This window comes from Coffea eugenioides, chromosome 8 (assembly GCF_003713205.1).
Source record: "Coffea eugenioides isolate CCC68of chromosome 8, Ceug_1.0, whole genome shotgun sequence".
Lineage (NCBI taxonomy): Eukaryota > Viridiplantae > Streptophyta > Magnoliopsida > Gentianales > Rubiaceae > Coffea > Coffea eugenioides.
The window spans coordinates 15,078,238-15,097,929 of record NC_040042.1 but is presented as its reverse complement, the minus strand read 5'-3'; the positions used below and the strand labels follow the sequence as shown (position 1 = coordinate 15,097,929).

General features: G+C 31.5%; 1 protein-coding gene across 1 annotated transcript; it reads left to right on the top strand.

The window, feature by feature from the left end:
• Positions 1-3,038: 3,038 nt before the first annotated feature.
• On the top strand, positions 3,039-17,284 carry LOC113781173 (long-chain-alcohol oxidase FAO4A). The gene is made up of 3 exons (XM_027327044.1): positions 3,039-3,352; positions 3,879-4,148; positions 15,230-17,284. The coding sequence occupies exons 1-3, from the start codon at positions 3,074-3,076 to the stop codon at positions 17,069-17,071; spliced, it is 2,391 nt and encodes a 796-aa protein (XP_027182845.1). The 5' UTR covers positions 3,039-3,073; the 3' UTR covers positions 17,072-17,284.
• Positions 17,285-19,692: the final 2,408 nt, after the last annotated feature.

Below are 19,692 nucleotides of genomic sequence, written 5' to 3'. Positions count from 1 at the left end.
TAAAAAAGCTTATGATTAAAAAATATGACTTGCAGTACAGTTCGTGACTTGATCATTTTGGAGAAGTGCCTGGGAAAATGAAGGTCTGGTGCATTGGGAACAGTCATTGCGTTGGTAATCGGACCGGCATCCTAAGGTTCAACGAGTTACTAAATGCGATAAGCCAAGGATGGAGCTGTATCAGAGTGGAGCTCGATAACAAGGAGCTGATGGAGTGTATAAATGGTTCGAGGCACTGCAACCATATGATGGCTACTCTAATGGAAGATATCCAGTTCATTAGTAATCAGTTTCATAAACGTTCTTTCTCGTTTGCTAATACAGGGAAAGTAGGAAGTATTAAATTGAGCTTGCATGCTCTAACCATCTGGATAGATGAAGAATGGGTCAATCCCACTCTTAGGTGCTAGGCACCAAGTTTTTGTAGGACGTCTGTCCTTTTCTCTGGACCTTTGTCCAAATATTGTACAGTTTAAAGTGCTATATATATGAAAAAGCTATCGTTTCGACAAAAAAAAGTTAGAATTGGGAATCAGCCCTGGCCCGATTGCATATTAAACCCTTGGAACTTAAAAAGTCAATTAAACTCTACCAAAGATTGGTTAAATCGGTCAAAGCCAACAAAATCTAGACAATTGAACAATTGACTACTACTCCCTCCGTCCCACTTTGATAGTCCTGATTTTTTTTTTCACACAGTTTAAGAAAAGGTAGTTAACTTTGTTGGAATAATCAATTTAGGTAGCTATTTTTCTAAAATACCCTCACATTAATTAGAGTACAACTTTATGGGAACTTCAATTGATGGTAAAAAAAGAATCAACTCTCATTAAATAGGGTAGATTTATAGTAACAACAACTTACATTGAATAAGGGTATTTTAGTAAAATTAAAATACAACTACATTTTTCAATTGGAAAGTGGACTACAATTTGGGACAGACGAAAACGAAAAACAGGACTATCAAAGTGGGACGGAGGAAGTATTTTATTTCTTTTAGCCTCTTCATAATTCAGTATCGTTTAAATTTTTAACATTAAAATAAATAGAAAAATGTTGAACCTCTGACCTGCTTGGTGAACAGGTTAACCCACGAACCAGAAGCTCATCATCAGTTCACATACGGTCTAGTGTTCACAAATATTGTTAACAAGTATGTCTTAAGTAAATCTTATATATATTGATAGTATATATAAGTTATTATCCATTCGAGACTAATAATATATACATTATCAGTATAGAAAAAATTGAATTTATATGAAAAAATGGATGAAAAATGTCTTTTTATATGGAAAAATGGATGAGAAGTTTTAACACATGCGTATCAGCCATTAAATAGAATCTAATTCGTAATAAATTGCCGACCGCATGATTAGTTGTAATTATAGCCATAGATGCCTAGCTTCATGGTGACAAATGACAATATAGAGCATTAAAGTGGAGTTCGTTTCCGGTTGACCGATAATTTGTGAAAGGTCTACTGCAGTTACCTTAAAATGACGTGATAGGAACATAAAAGGGTACCCACACAAAGCTATAGTCGTGGCCAAAAGATTATCAGACAAAGTGATGGTTTTGTTTTTAATGACATGGAAGAGATGCGTGTTCAATTTAGGAACCAAAACCATGAGCTGGCGGAGGATATCTGCATGCCAGCATAGGGATGTGACCAAAAATAAAAGGAAAAATGGTCAATTTCATTTTTTATTGGTACAGATTTAGTTCCTAACTTTTATTTTTGATCAATTTGATATTTAAACTTATTTTGCATTTCCAATTAATGACTTCTGCAGTGGTACCACTACAAACTAAATAGGGTTATTATGGAAGCGTCCCTTTCAAGACTGTAATAAAACAAATAAATCATGTAAGAGACCATCAGATTTACATATTACAACCTTGTGATTAACGTTCCCAAGATACCCCTATTTAGTTGGTCAATTAGAAGTCAAATCAATTTTATATAGTGGCGTCGCCATGAAGGTTCTTAATTAGAACGTATCAAATTAGTTAGAAATAAAAGTTATGAACTAAATATTCACTAATAAAAAAGTTTAGAGATGAAATTGACCATTTATCCAAAATAAAATTACTAATCAGCATTATGGTAAGAACAATATATTCAGGGAGTCAAAGGGTAGGCAGGGCCGCGGCTCTCCTAAAATGTTGAAGGCTGTTTCATACCCTCTTAAAATATAAAAAATTTTCACCCGTATTTTTATAAAAATTTAAACTTCCCCAGCCTTTAAGAAAAATATAAGAATGGCCACTTTAGTCATTACTAGTCTTGTCACCTAATGTTAAGTATGTGATGTATGTTGTTCGTTGCATTCATAAATTTTGCTTGCTATAGTACCTAAAGTTACATTATGATATAGGACAACGGTTGGAAGCATCTCAAGAGCTTTGATTTTCAAAATCTATACACCTAAAATTTTAATATATAGTGTTCATTTTTCACGAGTTGATATATCTTAAATTTAGGAACAAAGTTAAAATTAACTTGCAATATTGATTTATATTAGAATATTACCAATGGTTTATACATGTCTACAACTCAGAAAAGTACAGCGTGTATAATATCTTAATTTTTTCTCATCATATAACGCCATTATACCCGTGAAATTTATTCTTTTATTGTAAATTTTAAAGGAAAACATGAATAATGGATATATTAATCATTAGAATTAGCTAAATGATTAGGAGAGAACTCTTATAACTTTCTCGATTGGAAGGTTCAGGATTCAAATCCCATATTTAACAATTGGGATTGGGAGGGTCATAGAAAAATGAATATATTTAAGGGTACGCTAGGTATACGCTGGGCCATACACACGCACAGAGCAATGCCTCTCCTAATTTTCACCAATCCCAAAAAAAAAAAATTGTTCCTAATTTATGCAGGTTGACATTGAATAATCACGGTCCTACTTAAATTAGCATCGGTGCTATATCTGTCAATCTATCTCTCTATCGCTCTCTCACACAAATAAAACAAACACAGAAGAGAAAACCATAAGTAACACATTTTACAGTATATTCTCCACAAGTATATCATAGCAGGCCTCTGAATATGGAACACGACAACATTACTGGAATTGGTACCAAGGGTTTACGTGAAAAGCAAGAAGATTTCATGGCAACAGAATTTGTTGAAATGGAAGCAGGAAGACCTCTTATGGGAAGAGTGAAAAATCCCTACTCCAGCTCCCTCTCTTCTCGCCAAATGGAGTCCCTTAAAGCCTTATGCGACACCTATTTGCCCTCAACAGATGGTTTCCACACAAAACATGATGAATCCACCGCTAGATTCTACCAAACTTCAGCCTCCATGGCCGGAACTCCACAACGTGTAAGAGTTTATCATCTTTACCGATAATCTATGACATGCTTCATCTTTACAAGCTAAACACTAGGATCAATCCAATGGTCAGGAAGGCATCTTAGATTTAAACTCTTGTACCTGGCAGTTAGGTATGAAAAGGGTGGGAGGATAAAAAAAACTGAAAAAAAAATGCTGCATCTTTGCAAAGCTTTCTACATATTAATGGAAGGGTTGGGGAAAAAAATTGTTATTCTCGTTTTAAGATTGTTTAAAACAAAAAAAAAAAACGAAAGAAAGAACGAAACCTTTGGCTACTGATAATGTTTGATCATAACATGTCACATGCATGGTGATTTATGATCACTGCATTGATATGTGACATAATTCTTTTCATTTTTAGTTTGTTTTACGTACTTTATATTTTTATTACGATTATTCAAGCACCTAAATAACCTAAAAATAGTAATTACAAAATAAATTTATAATCTTAAGCTGGCAAATACATTAACCATAATTTTCCTAATTGTTTTATCTTGAAATTCCTCTTGTTTAGCTTGGAGGATTGCTAAGTGAAAGACTGCAACATCCAAAGCTTTTTATGGCAAGACTAGCACTGTGGTTTCTATCAACAAGTATAGGAACCTTTGTGTTGTGTGGGATTGCAAGTTTGTCAGGCAGTTTTCCCTACGTGCAGAAGTTTTCTCAGGTTTCACCAGAAAAAAGAGAACAAATAGTGCTTTCGTGGTCCCGTAGCATCATATTTCCCTTAAGACTTCTCTTCACAGCCTTGAAAGTTCTCATTCTACTAGTATTCTTCAGCCAGGTATGATATCAATTTATCTCTCTATTTTTCTTTTTTTCCTTTCCCCATTTATTGCTTTAACTTTATCTGATTCGTTTTTAAGCCTCATCCATTTCTGTTTTCATGAATTTAAAGCACTTAGGACCATATCTCCGTTGGTGTAAAATCCAACAATAGGTTGTTAGTTGGTATTGAGACTAGCCTTGCGTTTTTATTCACATGAATATGTGCAATTGTCACGGACAGAAAATGGTCTATCAAAGTCTCATTAATTTTCTGTATTTGTTTTATTTGATTTTTCCTTTATGGCAACCCTTCTATAGTTTTTAAATTTGGTTCATATATCATAAATACTTCTGCATAAAGACTTAATTACTACATTGTCGGCCACATAACTTCGTGTTAAAATTAACGAATTACCACGGTCTAAAAAGCAATGGCAAATCAAACAGTTAAATTTGCAAATTTAGAAGGAATACATTGGCTGTAACTAATTTATAAAACCTTTGTAAGGTGTTTGGTAAAAGGGTATCGGAATGAAGTAACGAAATAAACTCCATAATTGGTGTTTGGTTCACTGGTATGGGAATTGAAATTTTGGAATGATTTCTAAAAATTTGGCATCTCTCCATTCCCTAGTAAAAGGGTAGTTTTTGTCCAAAACCCAAGTGTGATTCCAAAATCTTATAATTACATAATATTTAGTATAATTAATATTTATATATTATATATATATTTATATTTATATTATAATATATACATATATAAAATATATTATAATTATAATATTTTATTATAAATATTAGTATATTATATAAATATATATTATAATTATTTAGTTAAATATAATTATATTTATATAATATATATTATAAATTTATTAATATTATATAATAATATATTTATAATATATATGTATATTTATAAATGTATATTATATGTGCATATAATTATAATATATACATGTATATAATATTAATAAATTATATAATTATAATTATACTTACTATTTTAAATATAATAATATATAATAATAACTATATCTAATATGAATATGCATTATATTTATATAAAATATTAGTATAATTAATATTTATATATCATATAATTATAATTATATATTTATATTATAACATTTGTATAATTATAATTAATTATATATAATATTTAATTTAATTAGTTACAAACTTATAATAATGATATTATTATATTATATAATAATATATTATAAATATTTAGTTAAATATAATTATACCTATATAATATATATTATAAATTTATTAATATTATATAATAATATATTTATAATATATATGTATATTTATAATTGTATATTATATGTGCATATGATTATAATATATACATGTATGTAATATTAATAAGTTATATAATTCTAATTCTAATTATTATTTTAAATATAATAATAACTATATTTAATATGTAATATATATTATATTTATATATAATATTAGTATAATTAATATTTGTATATATTATATAATTATAATTATATAATTATATTATAACATTTGTATATTTATATTTAATTATATATAATATTTAATTTAATTAGTTACAAACTTATAATAATAATATTATTAGTTATATGTATTATATAATGTATATTAATTTAGGTAATATAATTAATATTATCAATTATATATTTATATTATAACATTTGTATATTTATATTTAATTATATATAATATTTAATTTAATTAGTTACAAACTTATAATAATATTATTATTAGTTATATGTATTATATAATGTATATTAATTTATGTAATATAATTAATATTATCAATTATACTAATAATTATACATGTTTACTAATAGAAATTATTAATTAGTTAGACTAAATTTACTAATACATTTATACTAATATATTTAATTAGTGAAAATTTCTTATATTCCATTTACAAAGAGCCAATAACTATCATTTACGATGTGGTTTATAATATATTTATTATATTCCATTTCGAAAGAGTCGACGAACCAAACATCAACTATAGTAATGTTACACATTCCAGGTACTTGAACCAAACAAATGTATTGGAATGAATGACCTCATTCCAAATCCAAGATATCCGATTCCGAATCCGAATCCGAATCCGATTTCAATGTGCGAACCAAACGCCACCTTACTTTTTCGTTTAACTAATCAGAAGAAATATGGTTTAGGCCCCAAGACTTACAGGTTTTGGGTTTAAATCCCTTTTTCCTTCTTACCGCTTCTTAAATCTCATCCCTCTTCTAATAAAAAATTTTAAAAAAATAATTGGAAGAAATATACATATACTAGCATCTCAATACTTAGAGTGCATATGATAAAACTAAAGTCCGAAAACTGAAAAACTAAAATCCGAAATCTGAAGTGTGAATTTATTAAGTTATTAAATTGTTAAATATTAAATCTAATATATTTGAATATATATTACATTAAGTGATAAGTGAATAACTTATCATTTATGTTTTGGAGCAAGTTTTACCTAAGGAAGTCAATGCCACTTAATTAAGTTAAATGTTCAATTTTGGTTTTTAAACGCATCTGAATATGTTAAGATCTGAATCCATTAAATTTAAGTGCTGAAGTGGATTATGAAACAGAGTTAGTTAACATTCAAAGTTTTTTTAAAAAAAGATTTTGCAAGTTTATTTGGAGTTCTTTTAATCATAGTAACTTTTAATTATTATTCCAAAACATGTGAAAATTTCCTTTCCTTACAAAAAACAAAATCACCCTTTTAATCACCCTCCGCGGGTTGTCCGACTGATTTTATAGTCTAGTAGTTATCAGTAGGTCCCGTGATTGATCCCTGCTATCTCGTTGTGTTTCCTTGGACAAAGACTCTACACATTCTTAGGAGATTAGTCTAGTTGAAATGTTGAGATACCCCTAAGTGAAAAAAAAAAAAAACAGAAAACAAAATCATCCTGAGATAGTTGGAGTTTGTCATGTACTATATCGAATTACCAACAAAATTAAAGATTGGCATCGAGACATTAAGGGCCTACCTCCAACGAAATAAAGACTGCGTGACGAAAAATTTTTTCGACTGCTTAACAAACTTAAAAAAGGAATTTAATTCAAGTTAACAAACCTCTTATTAATTCAAAACTGTCAGTCTGCAAGCGTTGTTTAATTCTCTGGATTTAGGCCCCAGTAGTGAAAAACTATAAGGTACATTACATACACCACATGCAATGAATTAGTACTGATAAAAAGGCTATCAAATAGTAAGAAGATAAAGGCAAGAGTTTTATTTTATCAGACAAGATTTAAATATTAATAATGATGACCGCTGCAAATGCCACAACACGTGTTTTTAGTTCCACACCTACTTTTACATGAAATATTTAATTGCCCTTCTCAAGTCCAAATGTAATTTAAGCAATTGCCTTTTTGGTATGGTTGTGATTCACCTTAGTTTCCGGGTGTGTGTGATTAATATTTGTTGAAAGTCCAAATGTAATTTAAACTCAGGAGTGACAGTTCTTTCATTTCAACATAAACTTACTGTGAAAATAAAATATGGGCTATAGCATTATAATTTGTCACAAACAATACTCAATATTATAACTTAGTTGCCAAGCTATCATAACAGTCCATACAAAAAACCAAATAAATAAATAAAACATTCTGGCTCATACTTGCTTGGGTCTAGTCTCATTTTGACCGAACTGCATTGAATGTTTGTACCATTATCAATGATACACGGGATCTTTCATGCAATATAGGTTAAAACATTTTAAGATTTTTCCAACACCGGGCTTCATTCAAGATTATTTTCCAATCTTCGAACATATTTTAAAGGGATAAACACTTGCTTCCTAAAGAATTTTTTCCTAAATTGTCTCTAACTGAACCAGTGTGTTTAGATAGGAGATTATTTAAAATATTAGATAGAATAATTATCGTAATACTTTTTGAGATGTGATGTATGTGAGATAAAATATATTATTGAAAAGATAAAAAAAATTATTGAAAATTATATTTGTGATGCAAGCAAAATATTATTCGGGCCAAATGCTATTTCCTAACAAAATTTTTCGGGAAACTATTTCTAACAAAATTCTGAAGACTTAGCTTGGAAGATTGTTTTAGAGGTGATTTATAGGAAAATAATCTTAATTCTTTAAGGAATTGACAAAAGTGGGCACTTGAGAGAGGTTGAAAAGGAGAGGACGAGGGGTATTTTGAAAAAATATGGTGTTTTGAATAAACACCAATAATTTCTAAAAATAATTAGAATAAGTTATAATAAAGTTTTCAACAAGCAACTAAAAGACTTACCGTCCAAACGGACTCATAGATTTATAATTTTACCTTTCAGAAAAATGAAACCACATGGAACTATTCCTAATTTTATAACTTACATACATACATACAGACATATATATATATATATATACACATATAGCGGCCTCCTTCCTCCATTCCTCGACAGCCCCTCCTCCTGCCACGATTCCCACCCAGAAGCCATGTCTATTCTTCTGCGTACGCCACCAAACATTAATTACTCCTGTCGTGATTCCATTTCTGAATCTGGATAGGAGTTAATTGACTTGAATCTGTGATATGAATTTGCAGAAAGGACACAAGATGCCGCTTTCAAATTTAACCTCAAGCCACTTGAGCTTACTTGGACCCCATTAGTTATGACCAACTTGCCTCATCCTGTCTCTATGACACAAGACATCATTGACTGCTCAAGAAATTTAGTTTAGAAATTAGTGAAGTCAAAGCATTTTTCTAATTGTGTTAGGTGAGTTGGCCACTAAAATTATAGCACAAGTTACATCGTGACTGAAACTTAGCAGTTCCAAACATCCAAATCTGCAGCATAATTTAGAGGGCGTGCAGTACTGCATTTCTCTAATCTAGAATGGAGTTCCATTAGCCCAATTGGACCCTCTCCTATCATCGATTAGATAATAGTAGTAGTGTAAAATTTTTTTTTTTTTTTAAAAAGGTAATCCATTTTTCTCCACACTTGGATTCTTTTGAGTCTAGAAAGACCGAAATGTATAGGAAACTAGTGGAGTATGTTATACCAAAGAGTTAATTCAAATTGCAAAGGAAATATTACATATTAAAGGTCATTAGACAAAATAATTCATCTTGCATGCACGGTCAATTTTGAAGAGTTACTAATATGAGAAGATTTAAATTTTTGGAAAAAATGCACTTTTAATCCCCATTGTTTGGGTGTTGAACAATATCATCCCTAAAGTTTCATGCAAGCACATTTCATCCTCATAGTTCCATAAATTTGACTAATTAACCACAATTAATGGATTGTCAAACAATTTGAATGACATATCATCACTTGACCATAGCATACCTATTAGTAAAATACAAAAAACATTGGATCAACAAAAAAAAATCAAAAATTATTTTTTCATTCACTTTCTTATTTAAAAAAAAAAAGAAATTTTCAACCACTGTTACTTTTGTCTTAATCACAAATTGAACAAAAAGATTGATAGCAAAACAAGGTCATGGAGAAGAAACAACCAATTGGAAAAACTTTTCAAACAATCTCATTGCAACCAATTGGAGAAAATATTAACATGAAAGCAAGAATTGTTTAGATTTTCATTTATTTGCAAAATTTTATTCTGCTGCATCACAAACATGTTTTTCAGATTATCTATCTATCATCTAATCTAATTTTTTTGTTTCACATACCTCATATCACAATTTTTTTTTTTAAAAAACTCTTATCTAAACACGCTTATTATTATTTATGTAATTTAATCAGTGACTGAATTAAATATTAACAATACAATTATTAACATGACATGCTAGTCATGTGATGATATTCGGTCCAAATTGCTTAACAATCATTCAATTGTTCAAATTTATGAAACTATGAGAATAAAATATGTTTGCATGAAACTTTAGGGATGAAATTGATCGAAATTACAAAACTACGACGATGAAAGGTATTTTGACTGAAACTTTAGGAACAAAATTGTCCAAATCCCCAAACATTGGGGATGAAAAATGTATTTTTCTTTAAATTTTTTTTCCTGTATTTTGTTCGTCAGATGCCACGTTTGATCGTTTGTCAAAGACTTAACTATGCCTGTAAAGAATCATTGACAATTTAAAAATTTTTATGGTTACCTTATTAATGTATCTACGGCTACAAACTGAATTGGTAGTTGGTTATTAGGAAAAATAAAATTATCCACAATGAAGTTACTACTCATTATGTTCATATTAACACAAGGAAAATGCATCTTTTAGTTCTAAACCGACATGAAATTGATTGAAAGATACAACTACGAGAACTTAAACTTTTTTGTAGTGTAAAACAAAAATTCAAAATGAATGAGTAATCAGTTACACAAGTATGAATCAAGTGGGCACAACAAACTTTCATATCTTGATAAAAAATAGAATCATTTCAATTATCATTGACATTGCCGAAAGTCTTTCATGTTAAATTTCATTATTTACCAAACGAAAAAAACGAAAACTGCTGCTTTTTGGTTTTCTTTTTTTTTTCTTTTAATTTTTCTGAATTGAACAAAAACACAATCAAATTAACGAGTACAGCTTAATTATGCTGAATTGTCCGTTATTGGTTGTGAAAGTGGACGCTCTCATTTTCGTAGTCTATAGATGTTTGAAAAACGTGTAAATCTTCTTTTCAATTTTTGATGATTTCATGACACTAAATGAATTGTGATTATACTATATATAAGTAGAAGGAGACTGTGAGGTTAACTTCTCTCGTCGCTTTGTTTTATTGATCTTAATTTTTTCCTTATTAAGTTAGTTATAAATTAATTAGTACAACTATTGCATCAAAACTGGGCAATTAGCTTGGACTGGAACTTTATGTATAAATTTATTTTTTATTATTTCATTTTTTATATGTAGATAATTATGTTTCTTTTCATTTTTTACTCCTTTCTGTTAATAGTCTTATTTATTTTATATGCACGCACCCATACACAAAGCATGTATAATATGGTTATCTCACAACGTACATCTAATATTAATCCCCGTGTTTGGATTTGACAATACTATCCTTCATTTTTTCAAAAACTAATTTTTCAAATACTACAAAATTTTTAAAAAGTACTCTATAAAGTAGTCTAAATTTTTTTTAATGTTTCAAAAATATTCCAAAATATATTTTAAAAACTCTACTCTTAAATATTTGAAAATATTTTCTAAAAATATTTCAAAATATACTCTAAAAACTCTGCTATAGTAAAATTTTTCAAAAACACCCCAGAAAACAGCTAATCCAAACGAAGCAGTTTTACCGCTACAACTATATCATTCTATATAAGTGTACATCCACTTCTCAATTTTCATATGGATTACAAAATAGGAATTACAAAATCAAAAGGCAATCATCATAGATTTTTAAGATAAGCATAAACATTGGGTGTGAAAACAAAAAACTAGTATGTGTACAAGTAAAGTCGTGCATCTTATTTATTTCATTGTTGCCAAGATGAACATACTTTTCCAGTTTTCCTAGTTACTCGACCTTTCATGGACTTAGTTAAAGGGATTTTGAGTGTCATATAAAATTAATTTATCAATGCAAGACACTACTATTCGATTATTTTATTATTATTAGTTTTTTAGCTTCATGGGCAAGGCCAAATGCATGAGATAACGTTTTTTCAGTTCTAAACAATTTGGGTACAGAATTACTTGGTCACTATGTTCATAACATTTTAAGTATGCCGCGATCCCTGATGGATCTGAATTAGCAGATAGTATTTAATGATCGAAATCAATCCAGTCGAGTTTGAACTGATCTCAGTCGAGATCAGCTCAAGATCGATTGGACCAATCTTAACCATTAATTATTATAAAGGTCATCGATTAGATCAATCTCGACTGCTGGATGCTATAAAAGTTGTCTGCCGTTGCAACTGCAGACAATCTACATCCAGCATTTTCTTCCATGCCATTTTTTCATCCCTTGTCTCATTTCTGGGCGTTTACTTGGTGAGACGAACATCTAGATGATTGGGTTTCAGTCATGGCTCCCACTCTTCTGCACAATAGAAGTCGCGGGCTATTTAATTCGGCCTTAGCCATGTTCCTTGGTCAGTGGATCCATCTATTAACTATTTACAACGGGGACTTTAATTTCCATACTTGGCCTATCCACTTCTTTGCCAGAAATAAAGCACTGCAGATTACCATTACCGAATACCAATTATGGGCCTGTGTATCGTGCTGGAAGGTCAACCGTCGAATATTTCAGCACTTGTATTTTTCGAGCATGCAACTCTTATGCCCCTTAAATGCTTTTCTTTAGTAGGAGCATACCCTACACATATTTAACATTATTTACACAGATTAAAATTATGTAAAAGACTGTGTTTTTAAACTCAGACCAAACTGACTGGTCTGAGTTTAAAAAATCGAAAATCGATTAAGCATTCGATTCGAGTTTTTTTAAAAACCGGCCTGTGAAAATTTTGATCAAACCCAGTCAAAAAAGGGGTTGGACCGGAATGATATACCCACTGAAAATCAGTTTTCCTCACTTTTTCTTTTTTGGTGACTTTTTTTTGGCTGATTTTTTTTGGCTTTTTATATTCCTAAATGCTCTTGAAGCAAAAAATAAATAATAAAAAAAATGCTTAATCATCTCTCAAGCAAAGATTGCTACACATCGAACATGAAAATGTGAAAATGAAAAGGAATAGAAAGGAAAAGAAAAACTGATTTAATTTTTGAAATTAAAAAAGAATGTAAATAATGGATGATATGAAGTTACTTTTGGCAAAGGATGTAGACAAGGCAAAGGTTTAAAAGTTAAGGAAAAAAAATGGAAGACGAAGGGCAGAGAAGACGAAGACGGAAAGGGAAATGAGCTGTACAGCACGTCAGGAACTTCTTAAAACAAGTAAATAAATTTAGTATTAATATTTCTTATACTGATAGTGTATATATTGTCAACGTTGGATGAATGATAACTATGCAAAATTTGAATTTGAAATTCAATTTTTGCACATGTGTCATGAATCCAACGGTGATAATATATGCATTATCAGTGTATATAAGATTTACTCATAAATTTAATAATTCAACATCCATCTATAGCTTTTTCATTATTCAAGCTGTCCCCTAGATAACTATAAGAGTAAATTTTATATACATTGATAGTGCATATACTATCATTGTTAGATTCATGACATGTGTGCAAAAATTGAATTTTAAATTCAAATTAAAATTCAACTTTTGCATAGTTGTCATTCATCCAATACTGATAATGTATATAGTGTCGGTGTAGAAAAGATTAATTCTAATTATAATTATTCCTATAAGCTTTCTAAATTTTCATTTGTAGGTTTAATTTCTTTACATTTTCAAATAGGTCATAGAAATTTAGTGCTGAGCTGATTAATTCATATTTAAAGCTTCCAAACATCATATTTAAGTTAGGTTTAAAGGATATTGAATTATAAAATATTTCGAAATTAAACTTAAGAAATTAAATTAATGTTTTTATTCATGTTAACAATATATTTTTATGTATTCTAGCATATAATATAATAAAATTTTAATTAACATATTTATGACATCATATTGATGGCATTTGGCTCTTAATACTAGTCAAAGCCCACTTACCCTTGACTTTGGTCAAGTCAAAGCCCACTTCGAGTTTCAAAACACTAGTAAAAGGTACAGATTGTACAATTATGCCAAATCAACAAACAATGAGATAGCATATAAAGTTTGTAAATCACAATGAAATGCAGTTTAATTGGTAAGACGCTTTACCTGTAATTGATAAATCAGTGGTTTGATTCATCAAGGGGTAATTAAGGAACTATCATTGATCCTCTTTAGAAAAAAAATATAAAATTTGGAAATCCTCTATAATCTTGTCCAATACTATCATCATTAATAAATTATGGGAGTAAGTTAATAATATGAAATTTATGCCTAAGTGAATTCGACAATATTTTCTCTTAACAAAAATACAAATATATATACACACACACATTTGTGTGTGTGTGCAAAATCAATCACAAAAATCTGGGTACCTTTTAATTTTTATGATTTTCAGATATTATGCTACACCAACATCAATTTTAACTTTTTTGTTTCCTTGTTCATTAGTTATTAAATCTGCAAGGTTTGAACAAATTATCGGACTTATATAAATAAATATTGAGAAAGTGCAATGCAGTTTGTTGTTATATTTTACACACCTCCTGGACTACACCCATGAATCTCTCTCTATCCCGGTCTCCTCATGACTCTAAGTTAGAATATTTTAGGGCATCTAATGTAAGTATTTGTGCGCTAGCATTTCCAAACACCAGTAGTATGTCGGAAAACAAATACTAGTGAGTTACATAACGGTGGGCTGATTACATGATTAAGCCTCAGATACATGATTTTTTTTAAATTTATTAATGTAAAATGCTGTTTTATCCCTTAAGTGCAAGTTATAAATAAAATTAGATATTGCTTAACTTCGATTAAACTTGATTAAACTAAGATCATCTAAGATCAGTCGAGCTTAGACTCAAGCACGTGTAAGTTAATATAATAAGCGCGTCTAACTCGAATTCAAGTTTAAAAGCTTGATAAGTATGAATAGTATATCACTCGAGATTGATTCGGTTCCTTTTTTTTTTTTTTTTTTTTTGTGTTCAAACTGACATCTTTCATTGATTTGTAAATATTGTTACAAATGTATTACAATATATTAGGCAAAGGCCTGAGTACTTCCTATACGAGAAGATTTGTGCACAGATGCGTATAGATAGCCATTTCCCCTCCCCCTTCCCTCCATAACATGTTTTTTCCTCTATTGGTTTGCTTCAAAGATGGCAAACGAGTAGAGGTACAAAAAAGACCATTGAAACTTTGAAGCACTTGATTGAAGAAATTTAGATTTTTCTTTTTTGGAACTTATAACAGCGTATGCACCAGATTCATTTTCTAATGTCTAGACAAGACTGGGTAATCTTGTTAACAATGCTGTGTTTCAATATGATGGGATGTGAATTTTGCCTCCCTGGAACCATATGTTTCTCGTTGGTCTTGATTATGCAAGTGCAGAATATAAATTATACCAATCGTTACCATTTTCAGGTGGATGACAAGGAGGAAAATCTGTCTTGGAAAGCAATTGGATATTGTGGACCTGATCCAGACTTCAAAAGACAAACTCAACGTATTAAAACATTAAAACAAATGTTTGAGTCAGCAGAAGACCAAAAACAAGACGAAGCAAGTGCAGAAGAGTTGTTTGGACCTCTATACAAAGGGATTGTTAATCTTGACAGACCTAAACAATTTGTCTTTGAGAGATTGCAAAATGCAGGGTTTGCTGTTTCCGCATCATCTCATTTGAAGAATGCAAAGTCAAAGTACAATAGGCCATCTTTCAGGATCAAATGTGATGCTGTTGTAGTTGGTTCTGGCTCTGGTGGAGGAGTTGTGGCTGGTATACTTGCAAAAGCAGGCTACAAGACTCTTGTCTTAGAAAAAGGTAATTATTTTGCAAGAACCAATCTTTCGCTTCTTGAAGGATCTACAATGGATCAAATGTACCTTGGGAGTGGTTTCTTGGCAACCGAAAGAATGGATGTTATATTTCTTGCTGGATCAACAGTAGGTGGAGGATCTGCTGTGAATTGGTCATCGTCAATTCGAACGCCTCCCCATGTAATCAAAGAATGGAGTGAAAGCTATGAACTGGAATTATTTGATAGTAAATTATATGAGGAGGCTTTGGATGCTGTCTGTCAAAAAATGGGAGTTCAATCTGAAATTGAAAATGAAGGGTTCAACAACATGGTTTTGAGGAAAGGGTGTGAGGAATTAGGCTATCCTGTGAATACTATACCAAGAAATGCAACAGCTGATCATTATTGTGGCTGGTGCTGCTTTGGTTGTAAAGATGGAAGAAAGAAAGGTACTTTAGAGACATGGCTGGTGGACCTACTCAATTCAGGCAATGGGCTGATTCTTCCAGAGTGCAAAGCCATAAGAGTCCTTCATAAAAGGAAAAACAAGAAAAAAGGAAGACATGCTGTTGGGGTTGCCTTCAAATTTCAGAATCAAGGAGTGGAAGAAATCGGCATTGTGGAGTCAAAAGTTACCATTGTTGCCTGTGGTGCTCTTTCTACTCCTGAATTACTGATAAAAAGTGGCTTAAAAAATCCTAACATTGGCAAGCACTTGCACATTCACCCAGTAGCTATGGCATGGGGCTATTTTCCTGATACAACGCCTGATCCATGGCCTGAAGCAGAGAAGAAAAGCTATGAAGGGGGCATAATGACTGCAATGTCAACAGTTGTGGCCAATTTCGAAGGATCAGGCTATGGTGCTGTGATTCAAACACCAGCGCTTCACCCTGGAATGTTTTCAGCCCTAATGCCCTGGACTTCAGGCCGAGATTTCAAAGACCGAATGTGCAAGTTTTCCAGGACTGCACATGTCTTTGCATTGGCAAGAGATAAAGGATCAGGGAAACTAGTCTATCCAAATTCCATAACTTACAATATGGACAAGATTGATGAAGAGAATATCAAAAGAGGACTAGAGAAAGTCCTGAGGATACTTGCATCTGCTGGAGCTGAAGAAATCGGAACTCAGCATTTCAAAGGAAGGAGCATTAATGTGAAGAAAGTAAGTTACACAGAGTTTGACAAGTTTGTGAAGGAAGAAAGCTCCAGATCACTGAAGGACCTTGCAACACCAATATGTTCAGCTCATCAGATGGGCAGTTGTCGAATGGGGGTGGATCCAAAGATATCGGTGGCAAATCCCATTGGTGAAACATGGGAGATTGAAGGACTATACCTTGCTGATTCAAGTGTTTTTCCAACTGCATTAGGTGTGAATCCAATGGTCACGGTACAAGCCATTGCTTACTGCACTGCTCAGTCTGTTCTTGAATCTTTAAGGAGGAAAAGAGGCAAATAGCAAGAAAAATTTTCTGTTTTCGGATTGAGGTTTCTTTTCAAACTCTGTCATCTCTGGATTAAAGGCAAGAAAAGTGAATGGTCTGTGCCAGTTGAATTCTCAAAGCGGGGGAACGGGTGAAACTGGCGAACTTCTGATGAAAATGAAATAGCAATCTTAAAAAAGAAGTAAAAATGTAAAACCCCATTATTAGGTCTTGCGTACACTTTTTGTCTTGGGGGAGTTGTTGTGGGTGGGTTGGGGAGGGGGGGGGGCTGTGTTCATTGTACCTATAAACTATACCAATTTGCGCTTTGCACCCAGTGGGTTTGTTTGGATAGTGTATTATTTGAAATATTATTTGGAATAATTACTGTAGCACTTTTTGTGATGTGATGTATGTGAGATAAAAAGATGATTGGGAATATAAAAAGGTAAATTGGGAAATGTATTTGTGATGCAAGTAAAATATTATTTGAAATAATTGAGGTATCCAAACACTCCCAGTCAATTGGCGGCATATTGTCTAAACAAGATGCAATCGACGAATACTTTGAACCAATTTTCAAATAAGAAGACTTTAACACCAATACACTAAATTTGTTTTTAAAATACCCTTATCCATCTATAGGAAGTAGGAGCTATAGCTTTTTCATTCAAAAATAGCTATTAAAGTTTCATTGAAGTTTTGCCAAAAAAAAAGTTTCATTGAAGTTAATTGATTTTCAAAAAAGATTAGCAGCTCATTTCTTTTCTAAATAATTTGCTTCAATACAAAAAGCTTGCAGACAAACGGGCGAGAAAATACGAGTAAAGAAGTTCTTTTGAGTTTTGACCAAACTTGAAATTAAGTACAACATATTCTCCCTTTTTTTTCTTGAGTTCATTTCGATATCAATGCGCACTTCTTTTATATAAGAAGTCGATTCAATTTTTGGGTAAGTGAAACGTGATTCATTTCTCAATCGTGTTATTAACCAACCATGCCCAATTCCAAGTTGAATTGACTGAGTTATGGCCAAATTACAGAACTGCACCAGTGATAGAAAACCCTAGTTTTGGCTAGCCGAATGGCTTAGCTCGAATTGGGACTTGTTATTTTGAAACTTTTGGTGTCAAACACCTACCAAATGTATGTTGGATGTTTCTTAGACTTTTTCTTCATAAATGAACCATGTTTGAGATGATTTCATTGGCCAAAAGTTTGAAAAAAAGGAAAACGGAAGCATAAGGCAGAATTGCCTTGAAAATTCCTGAAACTTTAGTGGTCTTGTTAACTGACTTTCGGTATGAATTTTTGCATAAAATTTGACAGAGGAGTAGCCCTTATATGGTAGTGTAATCATACCAAATTTGGTGCCATTCCAAGTCTATTTCAATGCCCAACTGAAGTTCCAAAATTTGTGTTTCAAATCTGGAAAATTGCCCAATGGTTTTCATTTTGAACCAACTTTGAACTGCTATATCTTGGTGCTCAAAACTCTAATTCTTGTTCTGTTTGTTGTGTTTTAAACTTTGATTGTAACTCTAATTGAATTTCAAATTTTAGAGGCTAGTTCACATTCTGTGAATTTTGACGAATTTTCAAAGTTTGCCAAAAACTAACCCCGAATCTGTCTTGGAAGTGCAAGTTAGTAGTTTTAAACCGAAATTTGAGTGTCTTCCATTTAGAATCATAGAAAAGTGCCTTTTAGTACTTTGGAAGTAGTTTCCAACGGTACCAAGTTTTCCAATTTTGGACATACGGAGTGTAAGAGACGATTTTTTCAAAAATTGCTCCTTAAAACTGAAATTTTTGAACTTGATGAGAAATGAGTTTTTGGAAACTGTTCTCTACCCTTTGATAATGATTGATCATTTTAAACCCGATTTCATGAAGGAAATTAGTTTTTCCTGTGTTAATAAATCCTCACTTTTTAACCTTTATTTTGAATGGTTAAGGTTCGTGTTTAGGGTATCAACTAGTCAAATTAAGTATGCCTTCTTTCTTGACTAACACGTGATTGTGAGTGAGAAATATCTGTGAATTGTCCAGGCACTCAAGGAGATTTCGAAGGGAATCTCGTTGCGGACACTTAAAGCTTTGTTCGCTCACTTATTTTGAATCGGTGAGTGTCAAGTGCATGACTTGTTATGTTTACTTGATTTATCTGCTTATATATGTGAATATCACTTGGTGAGACGAGTGTGCACTTTATCGCACTCGCTCTCCTTTACTCAAACTTTACTTGCATTAAACTTGATTTTCAAAGTCGATTGGAGTGAATCTCATCGGCAAAATATACTCATTTACGTGTGCATATCGTGTTGTCGTGCGTGTCGTGTTGTCGAGTGGAGTGAACCTCCTCGACTTATGAGGACGCCCAAATCTCATTGGCCAATCTTGCGACTCGAGTTGGCATGGGCTTAGTCGAGAAGATTGATGAACCATAGGATTATTACAAAACACAAATTGATCTTTTGAGATCTTATTCGGCATACTCCTAGAGTATTGCCCTTTTCGTGCGTGTTCTTAAAAACAAAATTTGATCTCTTGAGATCTTGTTCGACATACTCGTGTAGTATCGCCCTTTTCGTGCATGTTTAGTTACGAATTTGAGAGGGTGGAATGTTGGCTGGAGGTAGTAAGTGGAGCTTCTACG